The 18,569-nt window shown below is 51.0% G+C and overlaps 1 protein-coding gene across 1 annotated transcript; it reads right to left on the bottom strand.

Moving 5' to 3' along the window:
- Positions 1-1,186: 1,186 nt before the first annotated feature.
- LOC105495401 (eukaryotic translation initiation factor 3 subunit K) lies at positions 1,187-18,512 on the bottom strand. Its single transcript, XM_011764875.2, has 8 exons — positions 18,356-18,512; positions 17,248-17,346; positions 14,353-14,473; positions 12,139-12,213; positions 6,728-6,794; positions 6,546-6,623; positions 3,649-3,774; positions 1,187-1,252 (listed from the first exon to the last, which is right to left on the bottom strand). Exons 1-8 carry the CDS (start codon positions 18,412-18,414, stop codon positions 1,221-1,223), a joined length of 657 nt encoding a protein of 218 aa, XP_011763177.1. The 5' UTR covers positions 18,415-18,512; the 3' UTR covers positions 1,187-1,220.
- Between the last annotated feature and the right edge of the window lie 57 nt (positions 18,513-18,569).

The following is an 18,569-nucleotide window of genomic DNA, read 5'->3' as shown; positions in this document are numbered from 1 at the left end:
GGGATTACAGGCATGAACCACTGCACCCGGCCTGTGGCTCACATTTTCTAAGAGCAACGACAGGCCCCGATCTCAGGCCTTTACTGGCAAGGGCTGGAGGAACCCTCACAGGTTTCAGAAGGGTGCATTATTCTTCCCCTTCTGCAGAAGAAGAAACTGAGAATTAGAAGGCGCAGTCCCGGCTGGGCACGGTGGCTCACACCCGTAATCCCAGCACTTTGGGAGGCCCAGGTGGGCGGATCACAAGCTCAGATCAAGACCACCCTGGCTAACACGATGAAACCCCATTTCTACTAAAAATATAAAAAATTGGCCAAGCATGGTGGCGGGTGCCTGTAGTCCCAGCTACTCGGAAGGCTGAGGCAGGAGAATGGCGGGAACCCGGAAGGCAGAGATTGCAGTGAGCTGAGATCGCGCCACAGCACTCCAGTCTGGGCGACAGAGCAAGACTCCGTCTCAAAAAAAAAGAGAGAGCCGAGCGCGGTGGCTCAAGCCTGTAATCCCAGCACTTTGGGAGGCCGAGACGGGCGGATCACAAGGTCAGGAGATCGAGATCATCCTGGCTAACCCAGTGAAACCCCGTCTCTACTAAAAAATACAAAAAATTAGCCGGGCGTGGTGGTGGGCGCCTGTAGTCCCAGCTACTCAGGAGGCTGAGGCAGGAGAATGGCGTGAACCCGGGAGGCAGAGCTTGCAGTGAGCCGAGATCGCGCCACTGCACTCCAGCCTGGGCGACAAAGCGAGACTCCATCTCAAGAAAAAAAAAAAAAAAGAGAGAGGCGCAGTGCCTTGACCAAGGTCACAAAGCAACAGAGCCACCATCAAGACAGAGGGAACCTTCACCTACACTCCTCCCAGAGGTGCTCAGCCTCCACCACAGGGCTGGGCTGCTACATACCATTCATACTCCCTCCTCCTTGCTGAGTCAATGCTGCCCTCCCCGCCCAAGACCTAAAGACCTAAAAGGCAATGCTGCCCTCCCCGCCCAAGACCTAAAAGGTCAGGAAGGTAGGGTGGGGCAAGGGAGGAAAGCTGGGGGAAAAAGGAGGCGGAAACCCCACCATGGGGGTGTGGTGTGGTGGGGTGTTGTGGTGGTGGAGGGGGGCCCACTCAGAGCAGAGGCCTGCTCCTGGGCTCCCTCTGGTGGGCAAGGGGCAGAGCAGGAAGCCAGGGAGGAGACAGTAGGGCTGAGTCAACACATCTTTATTAAACACCTGCAGTTACTGGGAGGAGGCCATGATGCTGGACACACCTGTAGGGAAGGAGAGACCAGAGTGAAAGTGAGAAGGGCAGGAGACAAATCTCCAGCTACCTGCTACAGCACCCACAGTTCTTTAGGGGGAGATCACAAACTCCTTCCAGGCCCCGGTTACCATCACAAAAGCAGCTTGGTGCAGTATTTTAAAAACATGGACTCTGGAGCAAGGAGGGCTAGGTTCGAATCCCTGCGCTGCCAATTAACAGCTGGGTCACTTGGACAAGTTACTGAACATCTCTGAGCATCACCTTCCTATCTTTAAGAAGCACCTACCCTATAGGATTGTAGGACCAAACGAGGTGCTGAGAACAAAGTGCCAAGAAAGAGTTGTTTGTAATTACCTACATGATAATAATATTTACTATGTACTATTTGCAGGATACTCAAGTTTTTTTTTTGAGACAAGAGTCTCATTCTGTTGCCCAGGGTGGAGTGCGGTGGAGCGATCTTGGCTCATTGCAACCTCCACCTTCTGGGTTCAAGCGATTCTCCTGCCTCAGTCTCCCAAGTATTTTGAACCTATCCTGTTGGACCCAGGACACAGAGCAATGGAGCCAGGACTGAGACAGAGGGAATCCTCCCGTCTACTCCCCCAGCAGGGCTGGGCTCCTACATCCCTAAGATTCACACCTTCCTCCTCCTCTTCCTTGTTGACTCAGCAATGCCCTCTCCACCCGTGACCTAAAAGGTCAGGAAGGTGGGGTGGGGTGACAGAAGCCAAAGGGGAGAAAAAAGGAGGCCCTTTCCTCACTACAGAATCTTTTGCTGGAGTTCTCACCGAGAACCCTGACACAGCAGTCACGTGGCATTTAGAGGTGAGATACCACGGGCCGTAAGTGCACAGATGGCTGCCTGCTCAATGCTGTTCCCCAGTTAAGTACAAAATTAGCTGGTTTGTGTTAAGAAGCCATGTTGTACCAAACACATCTTTAAAACACCTGATTCACACTCAAGAGGGTGGGGGAGACCTGGGATGAAGGGAGCGGCCCGCCCATGCCTTTCTCCCTGGCTCCAGGATATCTGCTCGGTGCCACGATGAGTGACAGTGAAGCAGCCCCCGCTGCCGGAGTAGCCACTGCACTTTTTTTTTTTTTTTTTTTTTTTTTTTTGAGACGGAGTCTTGCTCTGTTGCCCAGGCTGGACTGCAGTGGCCGGATCTCAGCTCACTGCAAGCTCCGCCTCCCGGGTTTACGCCATTCTCCTGCCTCAGCCTCCCGAGCAGCTGGGACTACAGGCGCCCGCCACCTCGCCCGGCTAGATTTTTGTATTTTTTAGTAGAGACGGGGTTTCACCGTGTTAGCCAGGATGGTCTCAATCTCCTGACCTCGTGATCCGCCCGTCTCGGCCTCCCAAAGTGCTGGGATTACAGGCTTGAGCCACCGCGCCCGGCCTCCACTGCACTCTTTTTAGTTGAGCAAGTAGTTGAGCCTCTGCTAGTTACATGTGTGTAGACGATGGTCATAATGAATATTTAACGAACGGTGTGACTGGTTCTTTGCTAAGTGTTATACAAGCATTCACACTTATGATTCCATGAGGTAGGTATAATACTATTTATGTAATTTAGTAACTGAGGATCAAACAATGTAAATGTAAGGACCTACACAGTGTTTATCATAGTTACTGTTGCAGTCGTCCCCATTTTTTTTTTTTTTTTTTTGAGATGGAGTCTCGCTCTGTCGCCCAGGCTGGAGTGCAGTGGCCGGATCTCGGCTCACTGCAAGCTCCGCCTCCCGGATTTACGCCATTCTCCCATCTCAGCCTCCTGAGCAGCTGGGACTACAGGCGCCCGCCACCTTGCCTGGCTAGTTTTTTTGTATTTTTTTAGTAGAGACGGGGTTTCACCGTGTTAGTCAGGATGGTCTCGATCTCCTGACCTCGTGATCCGCCCATCTCGGCCTCCCAAAGTGCTGGGATTACAGGCTTGAGCCACTGCGCCCGGCCGTCCTCATTTTTTAGATGAGAAAACTGAGGCACAAAGATGTGAAATCACCCAAAGTAGAGAATCAAGATTCCTACTGTTCACCGGACTTCAAGTCTGCACATGAGGCCTGGGTACCCCAAGGATAAAAGAGGGCCAACCAGACCGGCCTCAGGGATGAGTAATGGTGCAGAGACCCCCTGCGAGGCCCCGCTGGGCCCCAGGAAGTCTTGCTGAGTGCTATGAGGCAGGACACAGGGCCTAGAAGTTTCAGGGAAGATCACCCAGCTCCCCACTATTGCTCCCTGGGCAGGAGCCCCGAGACACAAGGTGAATGGAATCTGGCAGGTGCAGACTTCCCAGCCCAGAACATGAGCAGATGTACCCAGGTCCTCTGGGCCCCTGCCTCGGCCTCCCTTGAGAGGCACCCCCTTAGCCCCAAGGCCTGAGGCCGTGGGCCACCACTCACTGTCAAAGTCAATCTTCTCCACAATGTTTTTGGGTTTAATGCTCTCTTCTTGGCTACAGATGAAGATCTGCCCCGACTCGTCAGCACTCCAGCCGTATTTGCTCATCCACACCTTTAGCTGGCTGTCTGCAGGTGACAGGGGCAGTGAGAGGCTTCGGTCACCCTGATCCCACAGTTTCAGGGGACTGGGAGGCAACAGAGTCATAGCTCAGGAAGCCAGGGCAGCCCCCCTTGCCCACTGGCATCTCCTGGACAGCAGCAGCTGGTCTCCTTGCTGCTGCCCCTGCCCTTCCACAGGTCATTCTCTGAACGGCCGCCAGAGGGAGCCTTTGAGCTCTCTCAGCCTCACGTGGGGCTTCTGCCTTAATTTCTTTTATTTTCTATTCCTCTCTTTTCTCTCCCTGGGCAAATCTTGGTTCCTAACAAAAGCAGCGTATTTATTAACTTTTCCCACAACCTATATGAAATGGTTGCAAAATTATGACATGACCATTACCACAAACTATATATATATATATATATATATTTTTTTTTTTGAGACAGAGTTTCTCTCTTGTTGCCCAGGCTGGAGGGCAATGGCGCGATCTCAATTCACTGCAACCTCCGCCTCCTGGGTTCAAGCAGTTCTCCTGCCTCAGCCTCCCGAGTAGCTAGGATTACAGGCATGTGCCACCACACCTGGCTAATTTTGTATTTTTAGTAGAGACCGGGTTTCTCCATGTTGGTCAGGCTGGTCTTGAACTCCTGACCTCAGGTGATCTGCCCACCTCAGCCTCCCAAAGTGCTAGGATTACAGGTGTGAGCCACCATGCCGGGCCACAATACACTTTTTTTGCCCTTAGAAAATATGGCCACGGCCGGGTACGGTGGCTCACACCAGTAATCCCAGCACTTTGGGAGGCTGAGGTGGGAGGATCACTTGAGCCCAGGAGTTTGAGATTAGCCTGGGCAACAAAGTAAGACCCCCATCTCTAAAAGGAGAAGGGAAAGAAAAAAAAAATCTGCCTGTAAGAATGTATGGCCAGAATAGTGTTCAGTTACCTGAAATAATTTTGTGTGACTATTATCATTTTGATACAGGTTCATATAATTCTCTTTATATTCAATTCTAAGGCATGTTCACATCCTTTAATTTCCTTTCACTGTTAAATATGTAAAACATCTACCTGATATAAGGCACTTAGTACAATGCATGACATAAAATGTCCAATAAAAGTTAGCCTCCACTTGGCCAGGCGTTGTGGCTCATGCCTGTAATCCCAGCACTTTGGGAGGCCAAGGCGGGCAGATCACTTGAGTTCATGAGTTCAAGACCAGCCTGTCCAACATGGTGAAACCCCAGCAGGAGAACTGTTTGAAACTGGGAGGAGGAGGTTGCAGTGAGCTGAGATTATGCCACTGCACTCCAGCCTGGGTGACAGGGCCAGGCTCTGTTTCAAAAAAAAAAAAAAAAAAAAAAGTTAGCTTTTACTTGACTGGATGCAGCGGCTCACGCCTGTAATCCCAGCACTTTGGGAGGCCAAAGTGGGTGGATCACTTGAGGTCAGGAGTTCAAGACCAGCCTGGCCAACATGGTGAAACTCCATCTCTACTAAAAGTGCCCAGACTGGAGTGCAGTGGTATGATCTTGGCTCACTGCAACCTCTGCTCCCGGGTTCAAGCGATTCTCCTGCCTCAGCCTCCCGAAGAGCTGGGATTACAGGCACATGCCAACACGCCCAACTAATTTTTGTATTTTTAGTAGACGGGGTTTTACCATGTTGGCCAGGCTGGTCTTGATCTCCTCACCTCACATGATCTACTTGCCTCACTGGTATAAGCCATCGCATGTGGCCTTCCTTAGTTTCTTTTCTTTTTTTTTTTATAGACGGAGTTTCAATCTTATCAACCAAGCTGGAGTACAATAGTGCGATCTCAGCTCACTGCAACCTCTGCCTCCTGGGTTGAAGCGATTCAACCCTGCCTCAGCCTCCCAAGTAGCTGGGATTACAGGTGGACGCCACTACACCCAGCAAATTTTTGTATTTTTAGTAGAGAGGGGGTTTTACCATGTTGGGCAGGCTGGTCTCGAACTCCTGACCACAGATGATCCACCCACCTCAGCCTCCCAAAGTGCTGGATTACAGGCGTGAGCCATTGCACCTGGCCTTCCTTAGTTTTTTGACTTCCTTTTCTACGTTTCTTTTCGCAAAAATAAGCAAATATGTTATTTTTCCTTTTTTTTTGTTTTTGGAGGGATCTTTAAAAAATATCCATCTGATCAGAGCCTTCCCCTGCTCAGAGCCCTCCGGTGGCTCCTTCTCACTCAGGGGAAAGGACAAGGTCCTCCCGAGGCCCCACATGACCTGGAGATGCCCCTCCAACCTCCACCTCTCTACTTTCGCCCATGCTCACTCTGCTCTGGCCATATACACTCTGGCTACCCCGCCCATGAACATTACAAGTCAGGGCCGTGCTCCACAATCCTCCTCTGCTCTACCTCAGCCCACGGGCCTCACTCCACGGAGGGAAGGGCTCAGATGCCGCTGGTCTGTGAGCTGTCTTGCTTTCCTTCACGACATGAATTGCCACTGGACACCTACACGTTGCCACGTGCTTTGCTGCCTCCATGAGAATGAATTGGAGCCATCCCACTTTGTTTACTGCTGCATGCCCAGTTTAGCACACTGCCTGATACACGGTAGGCACTCAATTAATGCAGAAGAAATGAGCAAATGGTATAGGATCTCCCTCAAGGTAGGGACTGTCTTATACCAGGTTCTTATTTCCTCCCTGGGTTGGGCCTTCCGTGCTGACCTGATGAGACCTGCACAGGCCTGTTGGAGGAGCTGACTGAGGTCCACTGCCCTGGCCACCCCCAACCTCCCAGATGTGCACCAGGACCCAGAAGGCATTACCCGACAGATCCCCGAGCATCTCGGCCAGCAGCCAGCGGTCGATGTGCTGGTAAGTGATACCCACAACATGGCAGATAACTGTGGAGGTCAGAGACAAAACTGGTAAGGAGCTGCTCCCCCGGACCTGGCTGCCACTCCCTACCCCTTCCCCTTGGGGAGCCCAGCCTCAGAGAGGGACTCACACTTTCGGACAGAGTCTTCAAAGCCAGTTATACCTTCCAAGAGGTCCATGTTTTCATCCAGGGCTTGCTGTGATGGGAATTGATGTTCACAATGTTTATCCTTTTAAATTATTTGCCTTTATTTTTATTTATTTATAGGGTTGGGGTCTCACTATGTTGCCCAGGCTGGTCTTGAATTTCTGGGCTCAAGTGATCTTCCTGCCTCAGCCTCCCAAAGTGCTGGGATTTTGTTGCTGCGGTTGTTACAGAGACAAGGTGTCACTATATTGCCCAGGCTGATCTCTCAAACTCCTGGGCTCAAGTGATCTGCCCACGTTGGTCTCCCAAAGCGTTGGGATTACAGGCGTGAGCCACCACTCCCAGCCTACACTGGTAATCTTACGTATCAACAACGTTCATATCAGTAATTTTAACAAGAATAGCAGCTACCAGGCCATGTGTGGTGGCTCAGGCCTATAATCCCAGCACTCTGGGAAGCTGAAGTGGGTGGATCACTTGAGGTCAGGAGTTCAAGGACAGCCTGGCCAACATGGTGAAACCCCGCCTCTACTAAAAATATAGAAATTAGCCAGATGCAGTGGTTTATGCCTGTAGTCCCAGCACTTTGGGAGGCTGAGGCGGGCGGATCACCTGAGGTCAGGAGTTTGAGACCAGCCTGACCAACATGGAGAAACCCTGACTCTACTAAAATTACAAAATTAGCAGGGCTTGGTGGCACATTTCTGTAATCCCAACTACTCGGGAGGCTGAGGCAGGAGAATCTGCTTGAACCCAGGAGGTGGAGGTTGTGGTGAGTTGAGATCACACCACTGCATTCCAGCCTGGGCGACAGAGGGAGACTCCCTCTCAAAAACAAACAAATAAACAAACAAACAAACAAAAACCCAGAAATTAGGCTGGGCGCGGTGGCTCACACTTGTAATCCCAGCACTTTGGGAGGCTGAGACAGGCGATCATGAGGTCAGGAGACTGAGACCATCCCAGCTAACATGGTGAAACCCCGTCTCTACTAAAAATACAAAAAATTAGCTGCAGACCCAGCTACTCGGGAGGCTGAGGCAGAAGAATCACTTGAACAGGCAGAGGTTGCAGTGAGCTGGGACTGTGCCATGAACTCCAGCCTGGGAGACAGAGCAAGACTCCGTCTCAAAAAAACATATATATATAAAAATATAAATAAATAAGCCGGGTGTAGTGGTGGGTGCCTGTAATCTGTAATCCCAGCCACTAGGGAGGATGAGACAGGAGAATCACTTGAACCTGGGAGGCAGAGGTTGCAGTGAACCAAGATCATATCACTGCACTCTAGCCTGGGCGACACAGCCATACTCCATCTCAGGGAAAAAAAAAAAAAAAAATAGCAGCTACCATTTGAGCACTGATCCCACATGCTAGCCATTCATCTGAGTGCAGCCCTGTGATGTAAGTTACATCCATTTTACAGATGAAGAGACCGGGCCGCTAAGTGATTTACCCAAAATCCTAGAGGTGAGGCTTGAACCTGGCAGGCAGAAACCAGGGCCCTGAGAAAGAGGACAGACATGTATTGGCTAAGTGTATGCAGCCACCTCCCCTTGCTTCTGTCCCACTCAGAGAAAAGGCCAATTTTCCTACCATAGCCCATGAGGCCACACAGAATCTGCCTGTCACCTCTGTGCCCTCACCCCTGCCCACTCGCTCCTCACTCACCCTGCTCCAGCCACAGGGGCTTCCCTGATGCTCCCCAAACCCACCAGGCACCTGCCCATCTCAGGGCCTGTGTGTGGAATTCTCCTCCTCCATGGCCATGGCTACCACCCTCACCTCCTTCAGGTTTCTGCTCAAAGGTCAGCTCTGTGGTACATGTTCCCTCCAACAGAAGGGAGGGAATCAATCCCCCACGTGGATGCTAGGAAGGTGCAGCCAGTGAGGTGGGCAGAAATCCAGATTTGTGGCCGGGCGTCATGGCTCAACCTGTAATCCCAGCACTTTGGGAGGCTGAAGCAGGAGGATCACTTGAGGCCAGAAGTTCAAGACAGCCTGGTCAACATGGCGAAACCCCACTTCTACTAAAAATACAAAAACTGGGCCTATAGTCCCAGCTACTCAGGAGGCTGAAGTGGGAGGATCACTTGATCACTGGAGCCTGGGAGGTCGAAGCTGCAGTGAGCTGTGTTTGCATCACCGCACCGCGGCCTGGGCGACAGAGTGAGACCCTGTCTCGAAAAACAAAACAAAACAAAACAAAACAAACAAACAAAAAAAACCCTGTCTGTTACATGGAATAGGTCTACGATCTCCAACACATCTCATTTGCTAGTTTGCTAGTGAGAACAGTCGTTTGTAGAACTAGTAAACTCTATTATTTTAAGCATTTGATCATTTTCTTTGTGGGATTAACTGAAGCTAATCAATAATTTCTTACTTGAATAAAAAATAAAATGTTTAAGAATTAAAAACAAAAAAGTATGCAGTCAGCCGCACATAAAATGTCAGGGTCTGGGATGGGAGCAGGTGCAATTTCTGCAGTGGCTGCTTCTATTTTCTCCTGAGACAAGAAGCCAGATCATAAGTTGAGGTGAGAAGAAAGGGAGACAGATAAAGCATGAGCAAACATCCAGGAGTTGGGGAAGGAAGCAAGACCACCGCTGCAGCTGGGGACAGGGGAAGCACATGTGTTTTTTTTGTTTGTTTTGAGATGGAGTTTTGCTCTTGTTGCTCAGACTGGAGGACAATGGCATGATCTCGGCTTACCGCAACCTCCGCCTCCCAAGTTCAAGCAATTCTCCTGCCTCAGCCTCTCGAGTAGCTGGGATTACAGGTATGCGCCACCACGCCCGGCCAACTTTGTATTCTTAGTAGAGATGGGGTTTCTCCATGTTGGTCAGGCTGTGAGCTCCTGACCTCAGGCAATCCGGTCACCCTGGCCTCCCAAAGTGCTGGGATTACAGGCGTGAGCCACCACGCCCGGCCAGCACATGCAATTTAAGAGAAGGAAGCGAAACAGAGAAGAATGCAGAGACAGAGGGTTGGAGCTAATGGTCAGGCCCAAGAATGCGGGGATGGAGAACCTGTGGGGGTGAGCTGAGAAGCTGGGAGGAATAGGCGAGAATGGAGACACTGGAAACTCACAGGGGGAGGAGGGGAGCCATTATTGGTGAGGGCAGTGGCTCCCAACATTGGCCAGATGTCCAAATCACCCAGGGTAACTTTTTAAAATCCCAAGGCCTAGGCTACACTGAACCAATTACATCAGACTCTGTGAGGGCAGGACCCATGTATCAGTATCAATTTTTAAAAATGCCTCAGAGGGCTGGGCGCGGTGGCTGACACCTGTAGTCCCAGCACTTTGGGAGGCTGAGGCAGGCAGATCACTTGAGGTCAGGAGTTTGAGACCAGCCTAGCCACCATGGTGAAACCCCATCTCTACTAAAAATACAAAAATTAGCCAGGCGTGGTGGCCCATGCCTGTAGTCCCAGCTACCTGGGAGGCTGAGACAGGAAAATCGCTTGAACCCAGGAGGTGGAGGTTGCAGTGAGTTGAGATTGCGCCACTGCACTTCGGCCTGCTCGCACAGCGAGACACTGTCTCAAACAAAACCAAAAAAAAAAAAAAAAAAAAGAAAGAAAATAATTGCCTCAGAGGTCCAATGTGCAGAGAACTGGCCCAGGGTATGATTGGAAGAGAAGGACTGAGGTCAAATGCAGTACAAGATAGCTGGCCAAGACAGCAAGGGACCCAGAGGTCTGGGTGGTCAAAGGATCCTCTGTGTTACTTTCTAAGCATCTAATAATTAGGGCAAGAGTGGTAGACAAGGCCAGTGAGAAGGAGCTGAATTCTGGGTTTTTTTTTTTTTTTTTAGAGGGAGTCTTGCCCAGGCTGGAGTGCAATGGCGTGATCTCAGCTCACCGCAACCTCTGCCTCCTGGGTTCAAGCGATTATCTTGCCTCAGCCTCCCAAGGAGCTAGGATTACAGGCATGCGCCACCTCACCAGGCTAATTTTGTATTTTTAGTTGAGGCAGTGTTTCTCCATGTTGGTCAGGCTGGTCTCGAACTCCCGACCTCAAGTGATCCACCTGCCTCAGCTTCTCAAAGTGCTGGGATTACAGGTGTGAGCCACCGCGCCCGGCCAGGAGCCGAATTCTTCAAGAAACAAAGAGCCGTCACCAGAGGGACTGATACTGGGCAGGAAGTGATGACACACGCACTTCAAGACTGGGGGTTTCTGGCCTGGCGCGGTGGTTCACGCCTGTAATCCCAGCACTTTGGGAGGCTGAGGCAGGCAGATCACCTGAGGCCGGGAGTTCAAGAGCAGCCTGGACAACATGGCAAAACCCCGTCTCTACTAAAAATACAAAAATTAGCCAGTGTGATGGCATGTGCCTGTAACCGCAGCCACTTGGGAGGCTGAGGCAAGAGAATCAGTTGAACTCGGGGCGGGGGTGGCGGTTGCAGTGAGCCGAGATTGCTGCACTGCACTCCAGCCTGGGCAACAGAGTGAGATTCTGTCTCAAAAAAATAAAATAAAATAAAAAATACATATAAAAATTAGCTGGGCGTGATGGCGCGTGCCTGTAGTGCCAGCTACTCAGGAGGCAGGAGAATCACTTGAACCCAGGAGGCAGAGGTTGCAGTGAGCCAAGATCGTGCCACTGTACTCCAGCCTAGGCAACAGCGTGAGACTCCATCTCAAAAAACAAACAAACAAACAAACAAACAAAAAACAACAAAAAAGACTGAGGGTATCAGAAGAGATAGGAACCAGGAGGTGAACTAGCCTCCCACTCAGGAGGCTGCAGAAGTGGGGGGCCAGGTTCCAGTTAGAGCAAGAAGGGCAGAGTGTGTCAGACAGGCAGAAGAAATGGAAAGAAACGGAGAATTTATCTTTCTTGAGACACGGTCCTGCTCTGTTGCCCAGGCTGGGGTACAGTGGTATGATCATGGCTCACTTGCAGGCTCAAGCGATCCTCCCACCTTAGCCTCCTGGGTGGCTGGGAGTACAAGCACCTGCCACCACACCCAATTAATTTTCAATTTTGTAGAGATGAGGTCTCACTATGTTGCTCAGGCTGGTCTGGAACTCCTGGCCTCAAGCAATCCTCCTACCTCGGCCTCCACAAAATACTGGAATCACAGGGGTGAGTCACTACACCCAGCCATTGGAGGACTTCTTCTGATTAACGGTATGTAGTAGAGGCCCCAGTGGAAAGACGGGAGAGAGGGGAAAGGGTCAGCCTCAGCCTGTGGGCAAGGGGAGGACCTGTGAGTACCTGCCCCATGAGAGGATGATGATTCCTCAAAAACACACATGTGGAGCACTGGGCCCACTGCCAAAGCAGGAAGCCAGGCTCTGTGCACCATTGTTACTTTTAGCATTCAGCTCCACATGGCGCTGCCATCTCCCCTGTCCCTGGACCCCACGGAAGTTACCCAGAAGGCCTGGAAGTGGCAGGTCTCCAGCAGGTCCCCAAGGTACAAAATCTGTCGGATTGGCCTTTCTTCTTGCTGGTAGGAGGAAGCGTTAAGGAAAACTGGCTTTGGAGCTAAGGTTGGGCCACAGGTCACCCCTCCCCACCTACCTTCTTCTGGCTGCTTTCTTCCAAAGGTTCAGCTCAGAAAAAGAGCTGGAAAAGGAAGCCAGCTTATTTCTCCCGCAGGTGTATGCAGGAGAAAGGATGTTGGCTGCAGGACTGTTTGTAATGGCAAAAGGAAAGAAATGATGTGCCAGTCCTGGTGGCTCACACCTGTAATCCTGGCACTTTGGGAGGCCAAGGCAGGTGGATCACCTGAGGTCAGGAGTTCGAGACCAGCCTGGCCAACATGGTGAAACCCCATCTCTACTAAACATACAAAAAATCAGCCGAGTGTGGTGGCACGTGCCTGTAGTCCCAGCTACTTGGGGGGCTGAGGCAGGAGAATCACTTGAACCTGGGAGGAGGAGGCTGCAGTGAGCCGAGATTGTGACACTGCACTCCAGCCTGGGTGACAGAGCGAGACTCTGTCTCAGAAAAAAAAAAAGAAAGAAAGAAAATATTAACTGGCCGGGTGCAGTGGCTAAAGCCTGTAATCCCAGCACTTTGGGAGGCCAAGATGGGCGGATCACGAGGTCAGGAGATCGAGACCATCCTGGCGAACACGGTGAAACCCTTTCTCTACTAAAAAATAGAAAAAACCAGCCGGGCGAGGTGGTGGGCGCCTGTAGTCCCAGCTACTCAGGAGGCTGAGGCAGGAGAATGGCGTAAACCTGGGAGGTGGAGCTTGCAGTGAGCTGAGATCCAGCCACTGCACTCCTGCCTGGGTGATAGAGCGAGACTCCGTCTCGGAAAATAAAAAAAAAAAAGAAAAGAAAATATTAACAACAAAAAAATCTACTATTACTACTAATAAAATAAAACCTAAAGGCTGGGCACGGTGGCTTACACCTGTAATCCCAGCACTTTGGGAGGTTGAGGTGGGCAGATCACCTGAGGTCAGGAGTTTGAGAGCAGCCTGGCCAACATAGCAAAACCCGTCTCTACTAAAAATACAAAAATTATCCGGGCATGGTGGCATGCACCTGTCTTCCCAGCTGCTCGGGAGGCTGAGGCAGGAGAATAGCTTGAACCTGGGAGGTGGAGGTTGCAGTAAGCCGAGATCATGCCACTGCCCTCCAGCCTGGGTGACAGAGCAAGGTTCCGTCTCAAACAAACAAACACACACAAAAAAACCACCTAAAATCATTCCTATGTCAAGCTTCCTCTACTATTTCTGAAAGACAGCACCGAGCTTTGCTTCCTTTAGCCCATGAATGTCCTCTCTGCCTGGATCACCTTTGCCTACCCCTTCACCTACCTCCTTATGTTTTAGATGTTCCCTCCTCCAGGAGGCCCTGGTTTAAACATTTTCTAGTTAAAAATACAAAAGAGTGAACAGTAGCAAAATAGGTCTTCCCTCGTCTCACAGCCATCCTTCCTAGGAGGTTAACAGTCATTTGCAATTCTTGGGTACTTTTCCACCTTTCCAGACATTGTTCTATAGAAATGTAAATACAGATGGCTGTGTTCATGTCCACATATTCCCCCACCCAAATGGTCAGGTGCCTGCTATAGCTCTTTTTTTTTTTTTTTGAGACACTGTGTCACCCAGGGTGGAGTGCAGCAGCACGATCTTGGCTCACTGCAACCTCCACCTCCCGGGTTCAAGTGATCCTCCTGCCTCAGTCTCCCAAGTAGCTGGGACTATAGGTGTGTGCCACCGTGCCCGGCTAAGTTTTTGTATTTTTAGTAGAAATGGGGTTTCGCCATGTTGGCCAGGCTGGTCTCGAACTCCTGACCTCAGGTGATCCACCCACCGTAATCTCTCAAAGTGCTGGGATTAGAGGTGTGAGTCACTGTGTCCGGCTGCTGTGGCTCTTCTAACCCAACCCTGACCACTCCAGTCTATCACTGTCTGCCTCCTCACTGGACTGTGACAACTTCGTGAAGACAGGGCCCAGGCCTGTCTCAGTCACACAGTGTCCCAGCACGGTCCAGCACCCTGCCATGCTGGGCCAGAGCAGGCACTTGGTGTTTGTGGATGCACCCACAGACCATCTCCCCCGGAATTCATGCACTTTGACTCTGGCCCCTTCCCACACAGGCCCTGGCCCCAGTGCTGGAAGGATACATGTGCCTGGTCGATCATGCACTTGCATAGGGTGAAATCTGTGTGCGGCAGGTTGGTGAGGGCCTTCAGCAGGATCTGGGCGGTGACCGTGGTCTGAAAGAAGGCTGGGTTGAACTGGTACCTAAGAAAGAGAACAAGAGACATGGCCACATGTGGCACCTCCAAAGTCCCCAACCCTCTCCAGGTGCCAGGCAGGCTGTCCACTGCTTTATTCTGGAGTTTGGGAATTGGACACGCCTGGGTTCCAATCCCAATCCCAATGCTTCCTGGCTGTATAACCTTCACCTCCCTGAGCCTACTTTCCTCCTCTGTGAACAGAGACAGTTAATGCTCACAACCACCCAGTGGGGCAGACACTGCTAAGTGATTCACAAACAAATGAGAACAGCAGCAGCGGTCTGGAGTAGTGGCTAAGGAACCAGAGCCAGACTGCCTTGGTTTAAACTTCCCGCTGAGTGACCCTGGACTGCTTATTTATGACATGAGGAGCAGACAAGAGAGAGATTAAGAGGCACTGAAAGGCTAAAGAGCAGAGAAAGGAAACTGAGGGGCTGTCAGTTTCCTCCCTTGCAAAAGAGGACAACAGAAGGTGGGGGGTGGGGGTGGGTGGCTCAAGCCTGTAATCCCAGTACTTTGGGAGGCCGAGATGAGCGGATCACCTGAGGTCAGGAGTTCAAGACTAGCCTGGCCAACATGACAAAGCCCTGTCTCTACTAAAAATACAAAAATTAGCTGGGCATAGTGGCGCATACCTCTAGTCACAGCTACTTAGGAGGCTGAGGCAGGAGGATTGCATGAACCTGGGAGACAAAGGATGCAGTGAGCTGAGATCATGAGATCACATCAAGGCACTCCAGCCTGGGCAACAAGGTGAGACTCTGTCTCAAAAAAGAAAAGAAAAGAAAAGAAAAAGGAAAAAAAGAAAGCAAGCAAGAAAGCACCCAAGTAAAATTAACTGGGCATGGTGGTGCCTGTAGTCCCAGCTATTCAGGAGGCTGAGGCGGGAGAATCGCTTGAGTCCAGAAGGCTGAGGCTGCAGTGAGCCATGACTGTGCCACTGAACTACAGCCTGGGCAACAGAAGATCCTGTCTCAAAAAAAAAAAAAAAAAAAAAAAAAAAAGTGGAGGTAGGAAGAACCCACACGTCCATCAAGAGCCAGAAGAGATCATTAGGACAGTCACACAAGTGACACACTGAAGAGGTATACATCCATGAAAACAAACTGGAGCCACATCAAACAAACAAACAAACACACAAAACTGGATGGATCTCACAAACCCAGTGATGAGTAGCAAATGGCAGATGCAGAAGAGTTTGTGCTGTATCTACTCCATCTATATCAAGTTCAAAGCAGGGAAACCTGAGCTGAGCTGATTCAAATGGATGCATGTATGGTAAACCATCACATAAAGCCAGGCCATGAGAATACGGGGGAGCAGGGGAGTTGGCTGACACAGAGCATATGGGGCAAAAGGCCTGTGGCGCTAGCAACACTTTTGCAACATAAATGGCAATTATGTAGGCTTTCATTTATAATGATTTGTTAAACTACATGTTTGCTTAATGTATTTGCCTGTACATGTGTTCTGTAATTATTCTTTATTTTTGAGACAGGGTCTCACTCTGTTGCCCAGGCTGGAGTACAGTGGCATGATCTTGGCTCACTGCAACCTCTGCCTCCCAGGTTCAAGCAATTCTCCTGCCTCAACCTCCCGAGTAGCTGGGACTACAGCTGTGTGCCACTGTGCCCAGCTGATTTTTTGTAGAGACAGGGCTGTGCCATGTCACCCAGATCGGTAATTCTTATTTAATTTATTTTTTTTGAGAAAACGAAGGGTCTCACTCTGTCCCCCAGGCTGGAGTGCAGTGGCACGATCATGGCTCACTGCACCCTCGATCCCCCAGGCTTAAGCAATCCTCCCACTTCAGCCTCTCAAGTAGCTGGAACTACAGCCACACACCACTACATTAACTAAAACAATGGTTTTTTTTTGAGACGGAGTCTTGCTGTGTAGCTCAGGCTGGAATGCAGGGGTGTGATCTAGGCTCACTGCAACCCTTCTGGGTTCATGCCATTCTCCCGCCTCAGCATCCCAAGTAGCTGGGACTACAGGCGCCCCGCCACCACGCCCAGCTAATCTTTTTTATTTTTTTTTCATAGAGATGGGGTTTCACCGTGTTAGCCAGGATGGTCTTGATCTCCTGGCCTCGTGATTCATTTACCTCAGCCTCCCAAAGTACAGGTGTAAGCCACCATGCCCGGCCAATTTTTAAATTTTTTTATAGAGTTGGGTCTTGCTATGTTGCCATGGCTGGTCTCGAACTCTTTGGTTCAAGTGAGTATCTCGCCTCAGCCTCCCAAAGTGCTGGGATTAGCGGCATGAGCCCCTGCAGCCACCCTAATTGATTTTTTATTATTAATTTTTTTTTGAGATGGAGTTTTGCTCTTGTTGCCCAGGCTGGAGTGCAATGGTGCGACCTTGGCTCACCGCAACCGCAATCTCTGCATCCCAGGTTCAAGCGATTCTCCTGCCTCAGCCCCCCAAGTAGCTGGGATTACACGCATGTGCCACCACGCCCGGCTAATTTTGTATTTTTCAGCAGAGTTGGGGTTTCTCTCTGTTGGCCAGGCTGGTCTCAAACTCCCTGCCTCAGGTGATCCACTCACCTCATCCTCCCAAAGTGCTGGGATTACAGGTGTGAGTGACTGCGCTCGGCAATTGATTTTTCAAAAACCATCCCTCCTCCTGTCCCAACTTCCTTGGCTTCCTAGTCTTGCACACCAAGAGATGCTGCATCATGCAGGATACCACCAGCCACCCCCTTGCCCGTACTGGGAGTGGCACCCTGCTAGCTGCTGAAATGGGAGTGTAGACAGACAGCCAGACACTTACAGCTTCAGGACAGCCAGGTTGGCTTCCAGATCATAGGCATTTTCCTTGGCCTGCGTCTCCACATAGCGCTCCAGGGTGGCCAGGTTCTCAGGATTGTACCTAAAGGAGAATCAAGATAGGTGAGCAGACAGGAGACAGAAGCTGAGGCCAGTCACTTTACAGTTGCAGGGGCAACTGTAACCTGCTCCTCCCACCCTTCCCCTCTAAATCTGGCACTGGCCACTTGCTCTATCCAGGTAGTGAATTATGTCCAGTATAATCTCTAATAAAACTTATTCATATCCCAGACCTCTCACCTAAGCTCTATACTCCATTGGAGCCCTGGGTCTTGCCTAGGATACCTCCCCAACCTCTGAGCCAGTCAGTCACTGCAGCTTGTGCATCTGGCCTCCTGAACATCTCTGTTACTCACCCCTTCCTCCCCTGCTCAGGCCTCCACCCTGATCCAGCCCCATCCTCTCCTGCCTACCTGGATGCCTACTTCCCCCATGTCCGTCTGAACACTCTAGCCTTTGCTTCCCCCATTTCGGTTCTAACCTCTCCCAGATATCACTGTCTGATGTCAGGTTTGTCTCCCTCATGGAATGGGAACTCAGACCGTGAAGGCATGATCTGCCGCTGTCTGATTCGCCTGTGGTTCCCAGCATTGCCTAGCACTGACACTTTATTTCAATAAACATGTGAATGAATGACGTAAGGAGCAGAGAAGGGAGAGATTCAGAGGCACTCAAAGGAGGCAGGGCAGAGAAGGAAACCTTAAGGCAATTCACGAAGAGACTGAGCGGTACCAAGATTCTTTCGCTTCTAGGCCTTTGCAGGGCTGTTTCTTTCTTTCTTTCTTTTAAAGAGGGTATGACTGTTGCCCAGGCTGGTCTCTAACTCCTGGGCTCAGGCGACCCGCCTGCCTCGGCCTCCCAAAGTGCTGAGATCACAGGCGTGAGTCACCGCCCCCAGCTCAGTGGCGTTTCTTTAAGCATCTCCTCCCCCAGGAGGATAGAGAAACCCCACCCCGCGGCAAGCCCAGGACCCTGACCACCCCCTGCTGCCTCCTGAAAACCCTCCCCTCCGCCCCGCATGGCCAGAGCGCTCCCTCCGACCGGGCTCAGACCTGTCGATACCCTTGAGCAACTTGCCCACGTTAGCTCTCATCTGTTCAAACATCGCCATGACTTCTGTCGCTTTCCACAACCAGGGCTGGAGACTAACACCGGCCCGGCACGGCGTCCGCGAGGACGGGAAAAGGAAGAGGTGGTGGAAACGGAAACGACGTCATTGTTGTCGCTCCAGCTCCCTGGGGGCGGTGAAGGGACAGGCTCTCGCAG

This window comes from Macaca nemestrina, chromosome 20 (assembly GCF_043159975.1).
Source record: "Macaca nemestrina isolate mMacNem1 chromosome 20, mMacNem.hap1, whole genome shotgun sequence".
Lineage (NCBI taxonomy): Eukaryota > Metazoa > Chordata > Mammalia > Primates > Cercopithecidae > Macaca > Macaca nemestrina.
The sequence above is the reverse complement of the archived record's forward strand: the minus strand, read 5'-3'. Positions and strand labels throughout refer to the sequence as shown.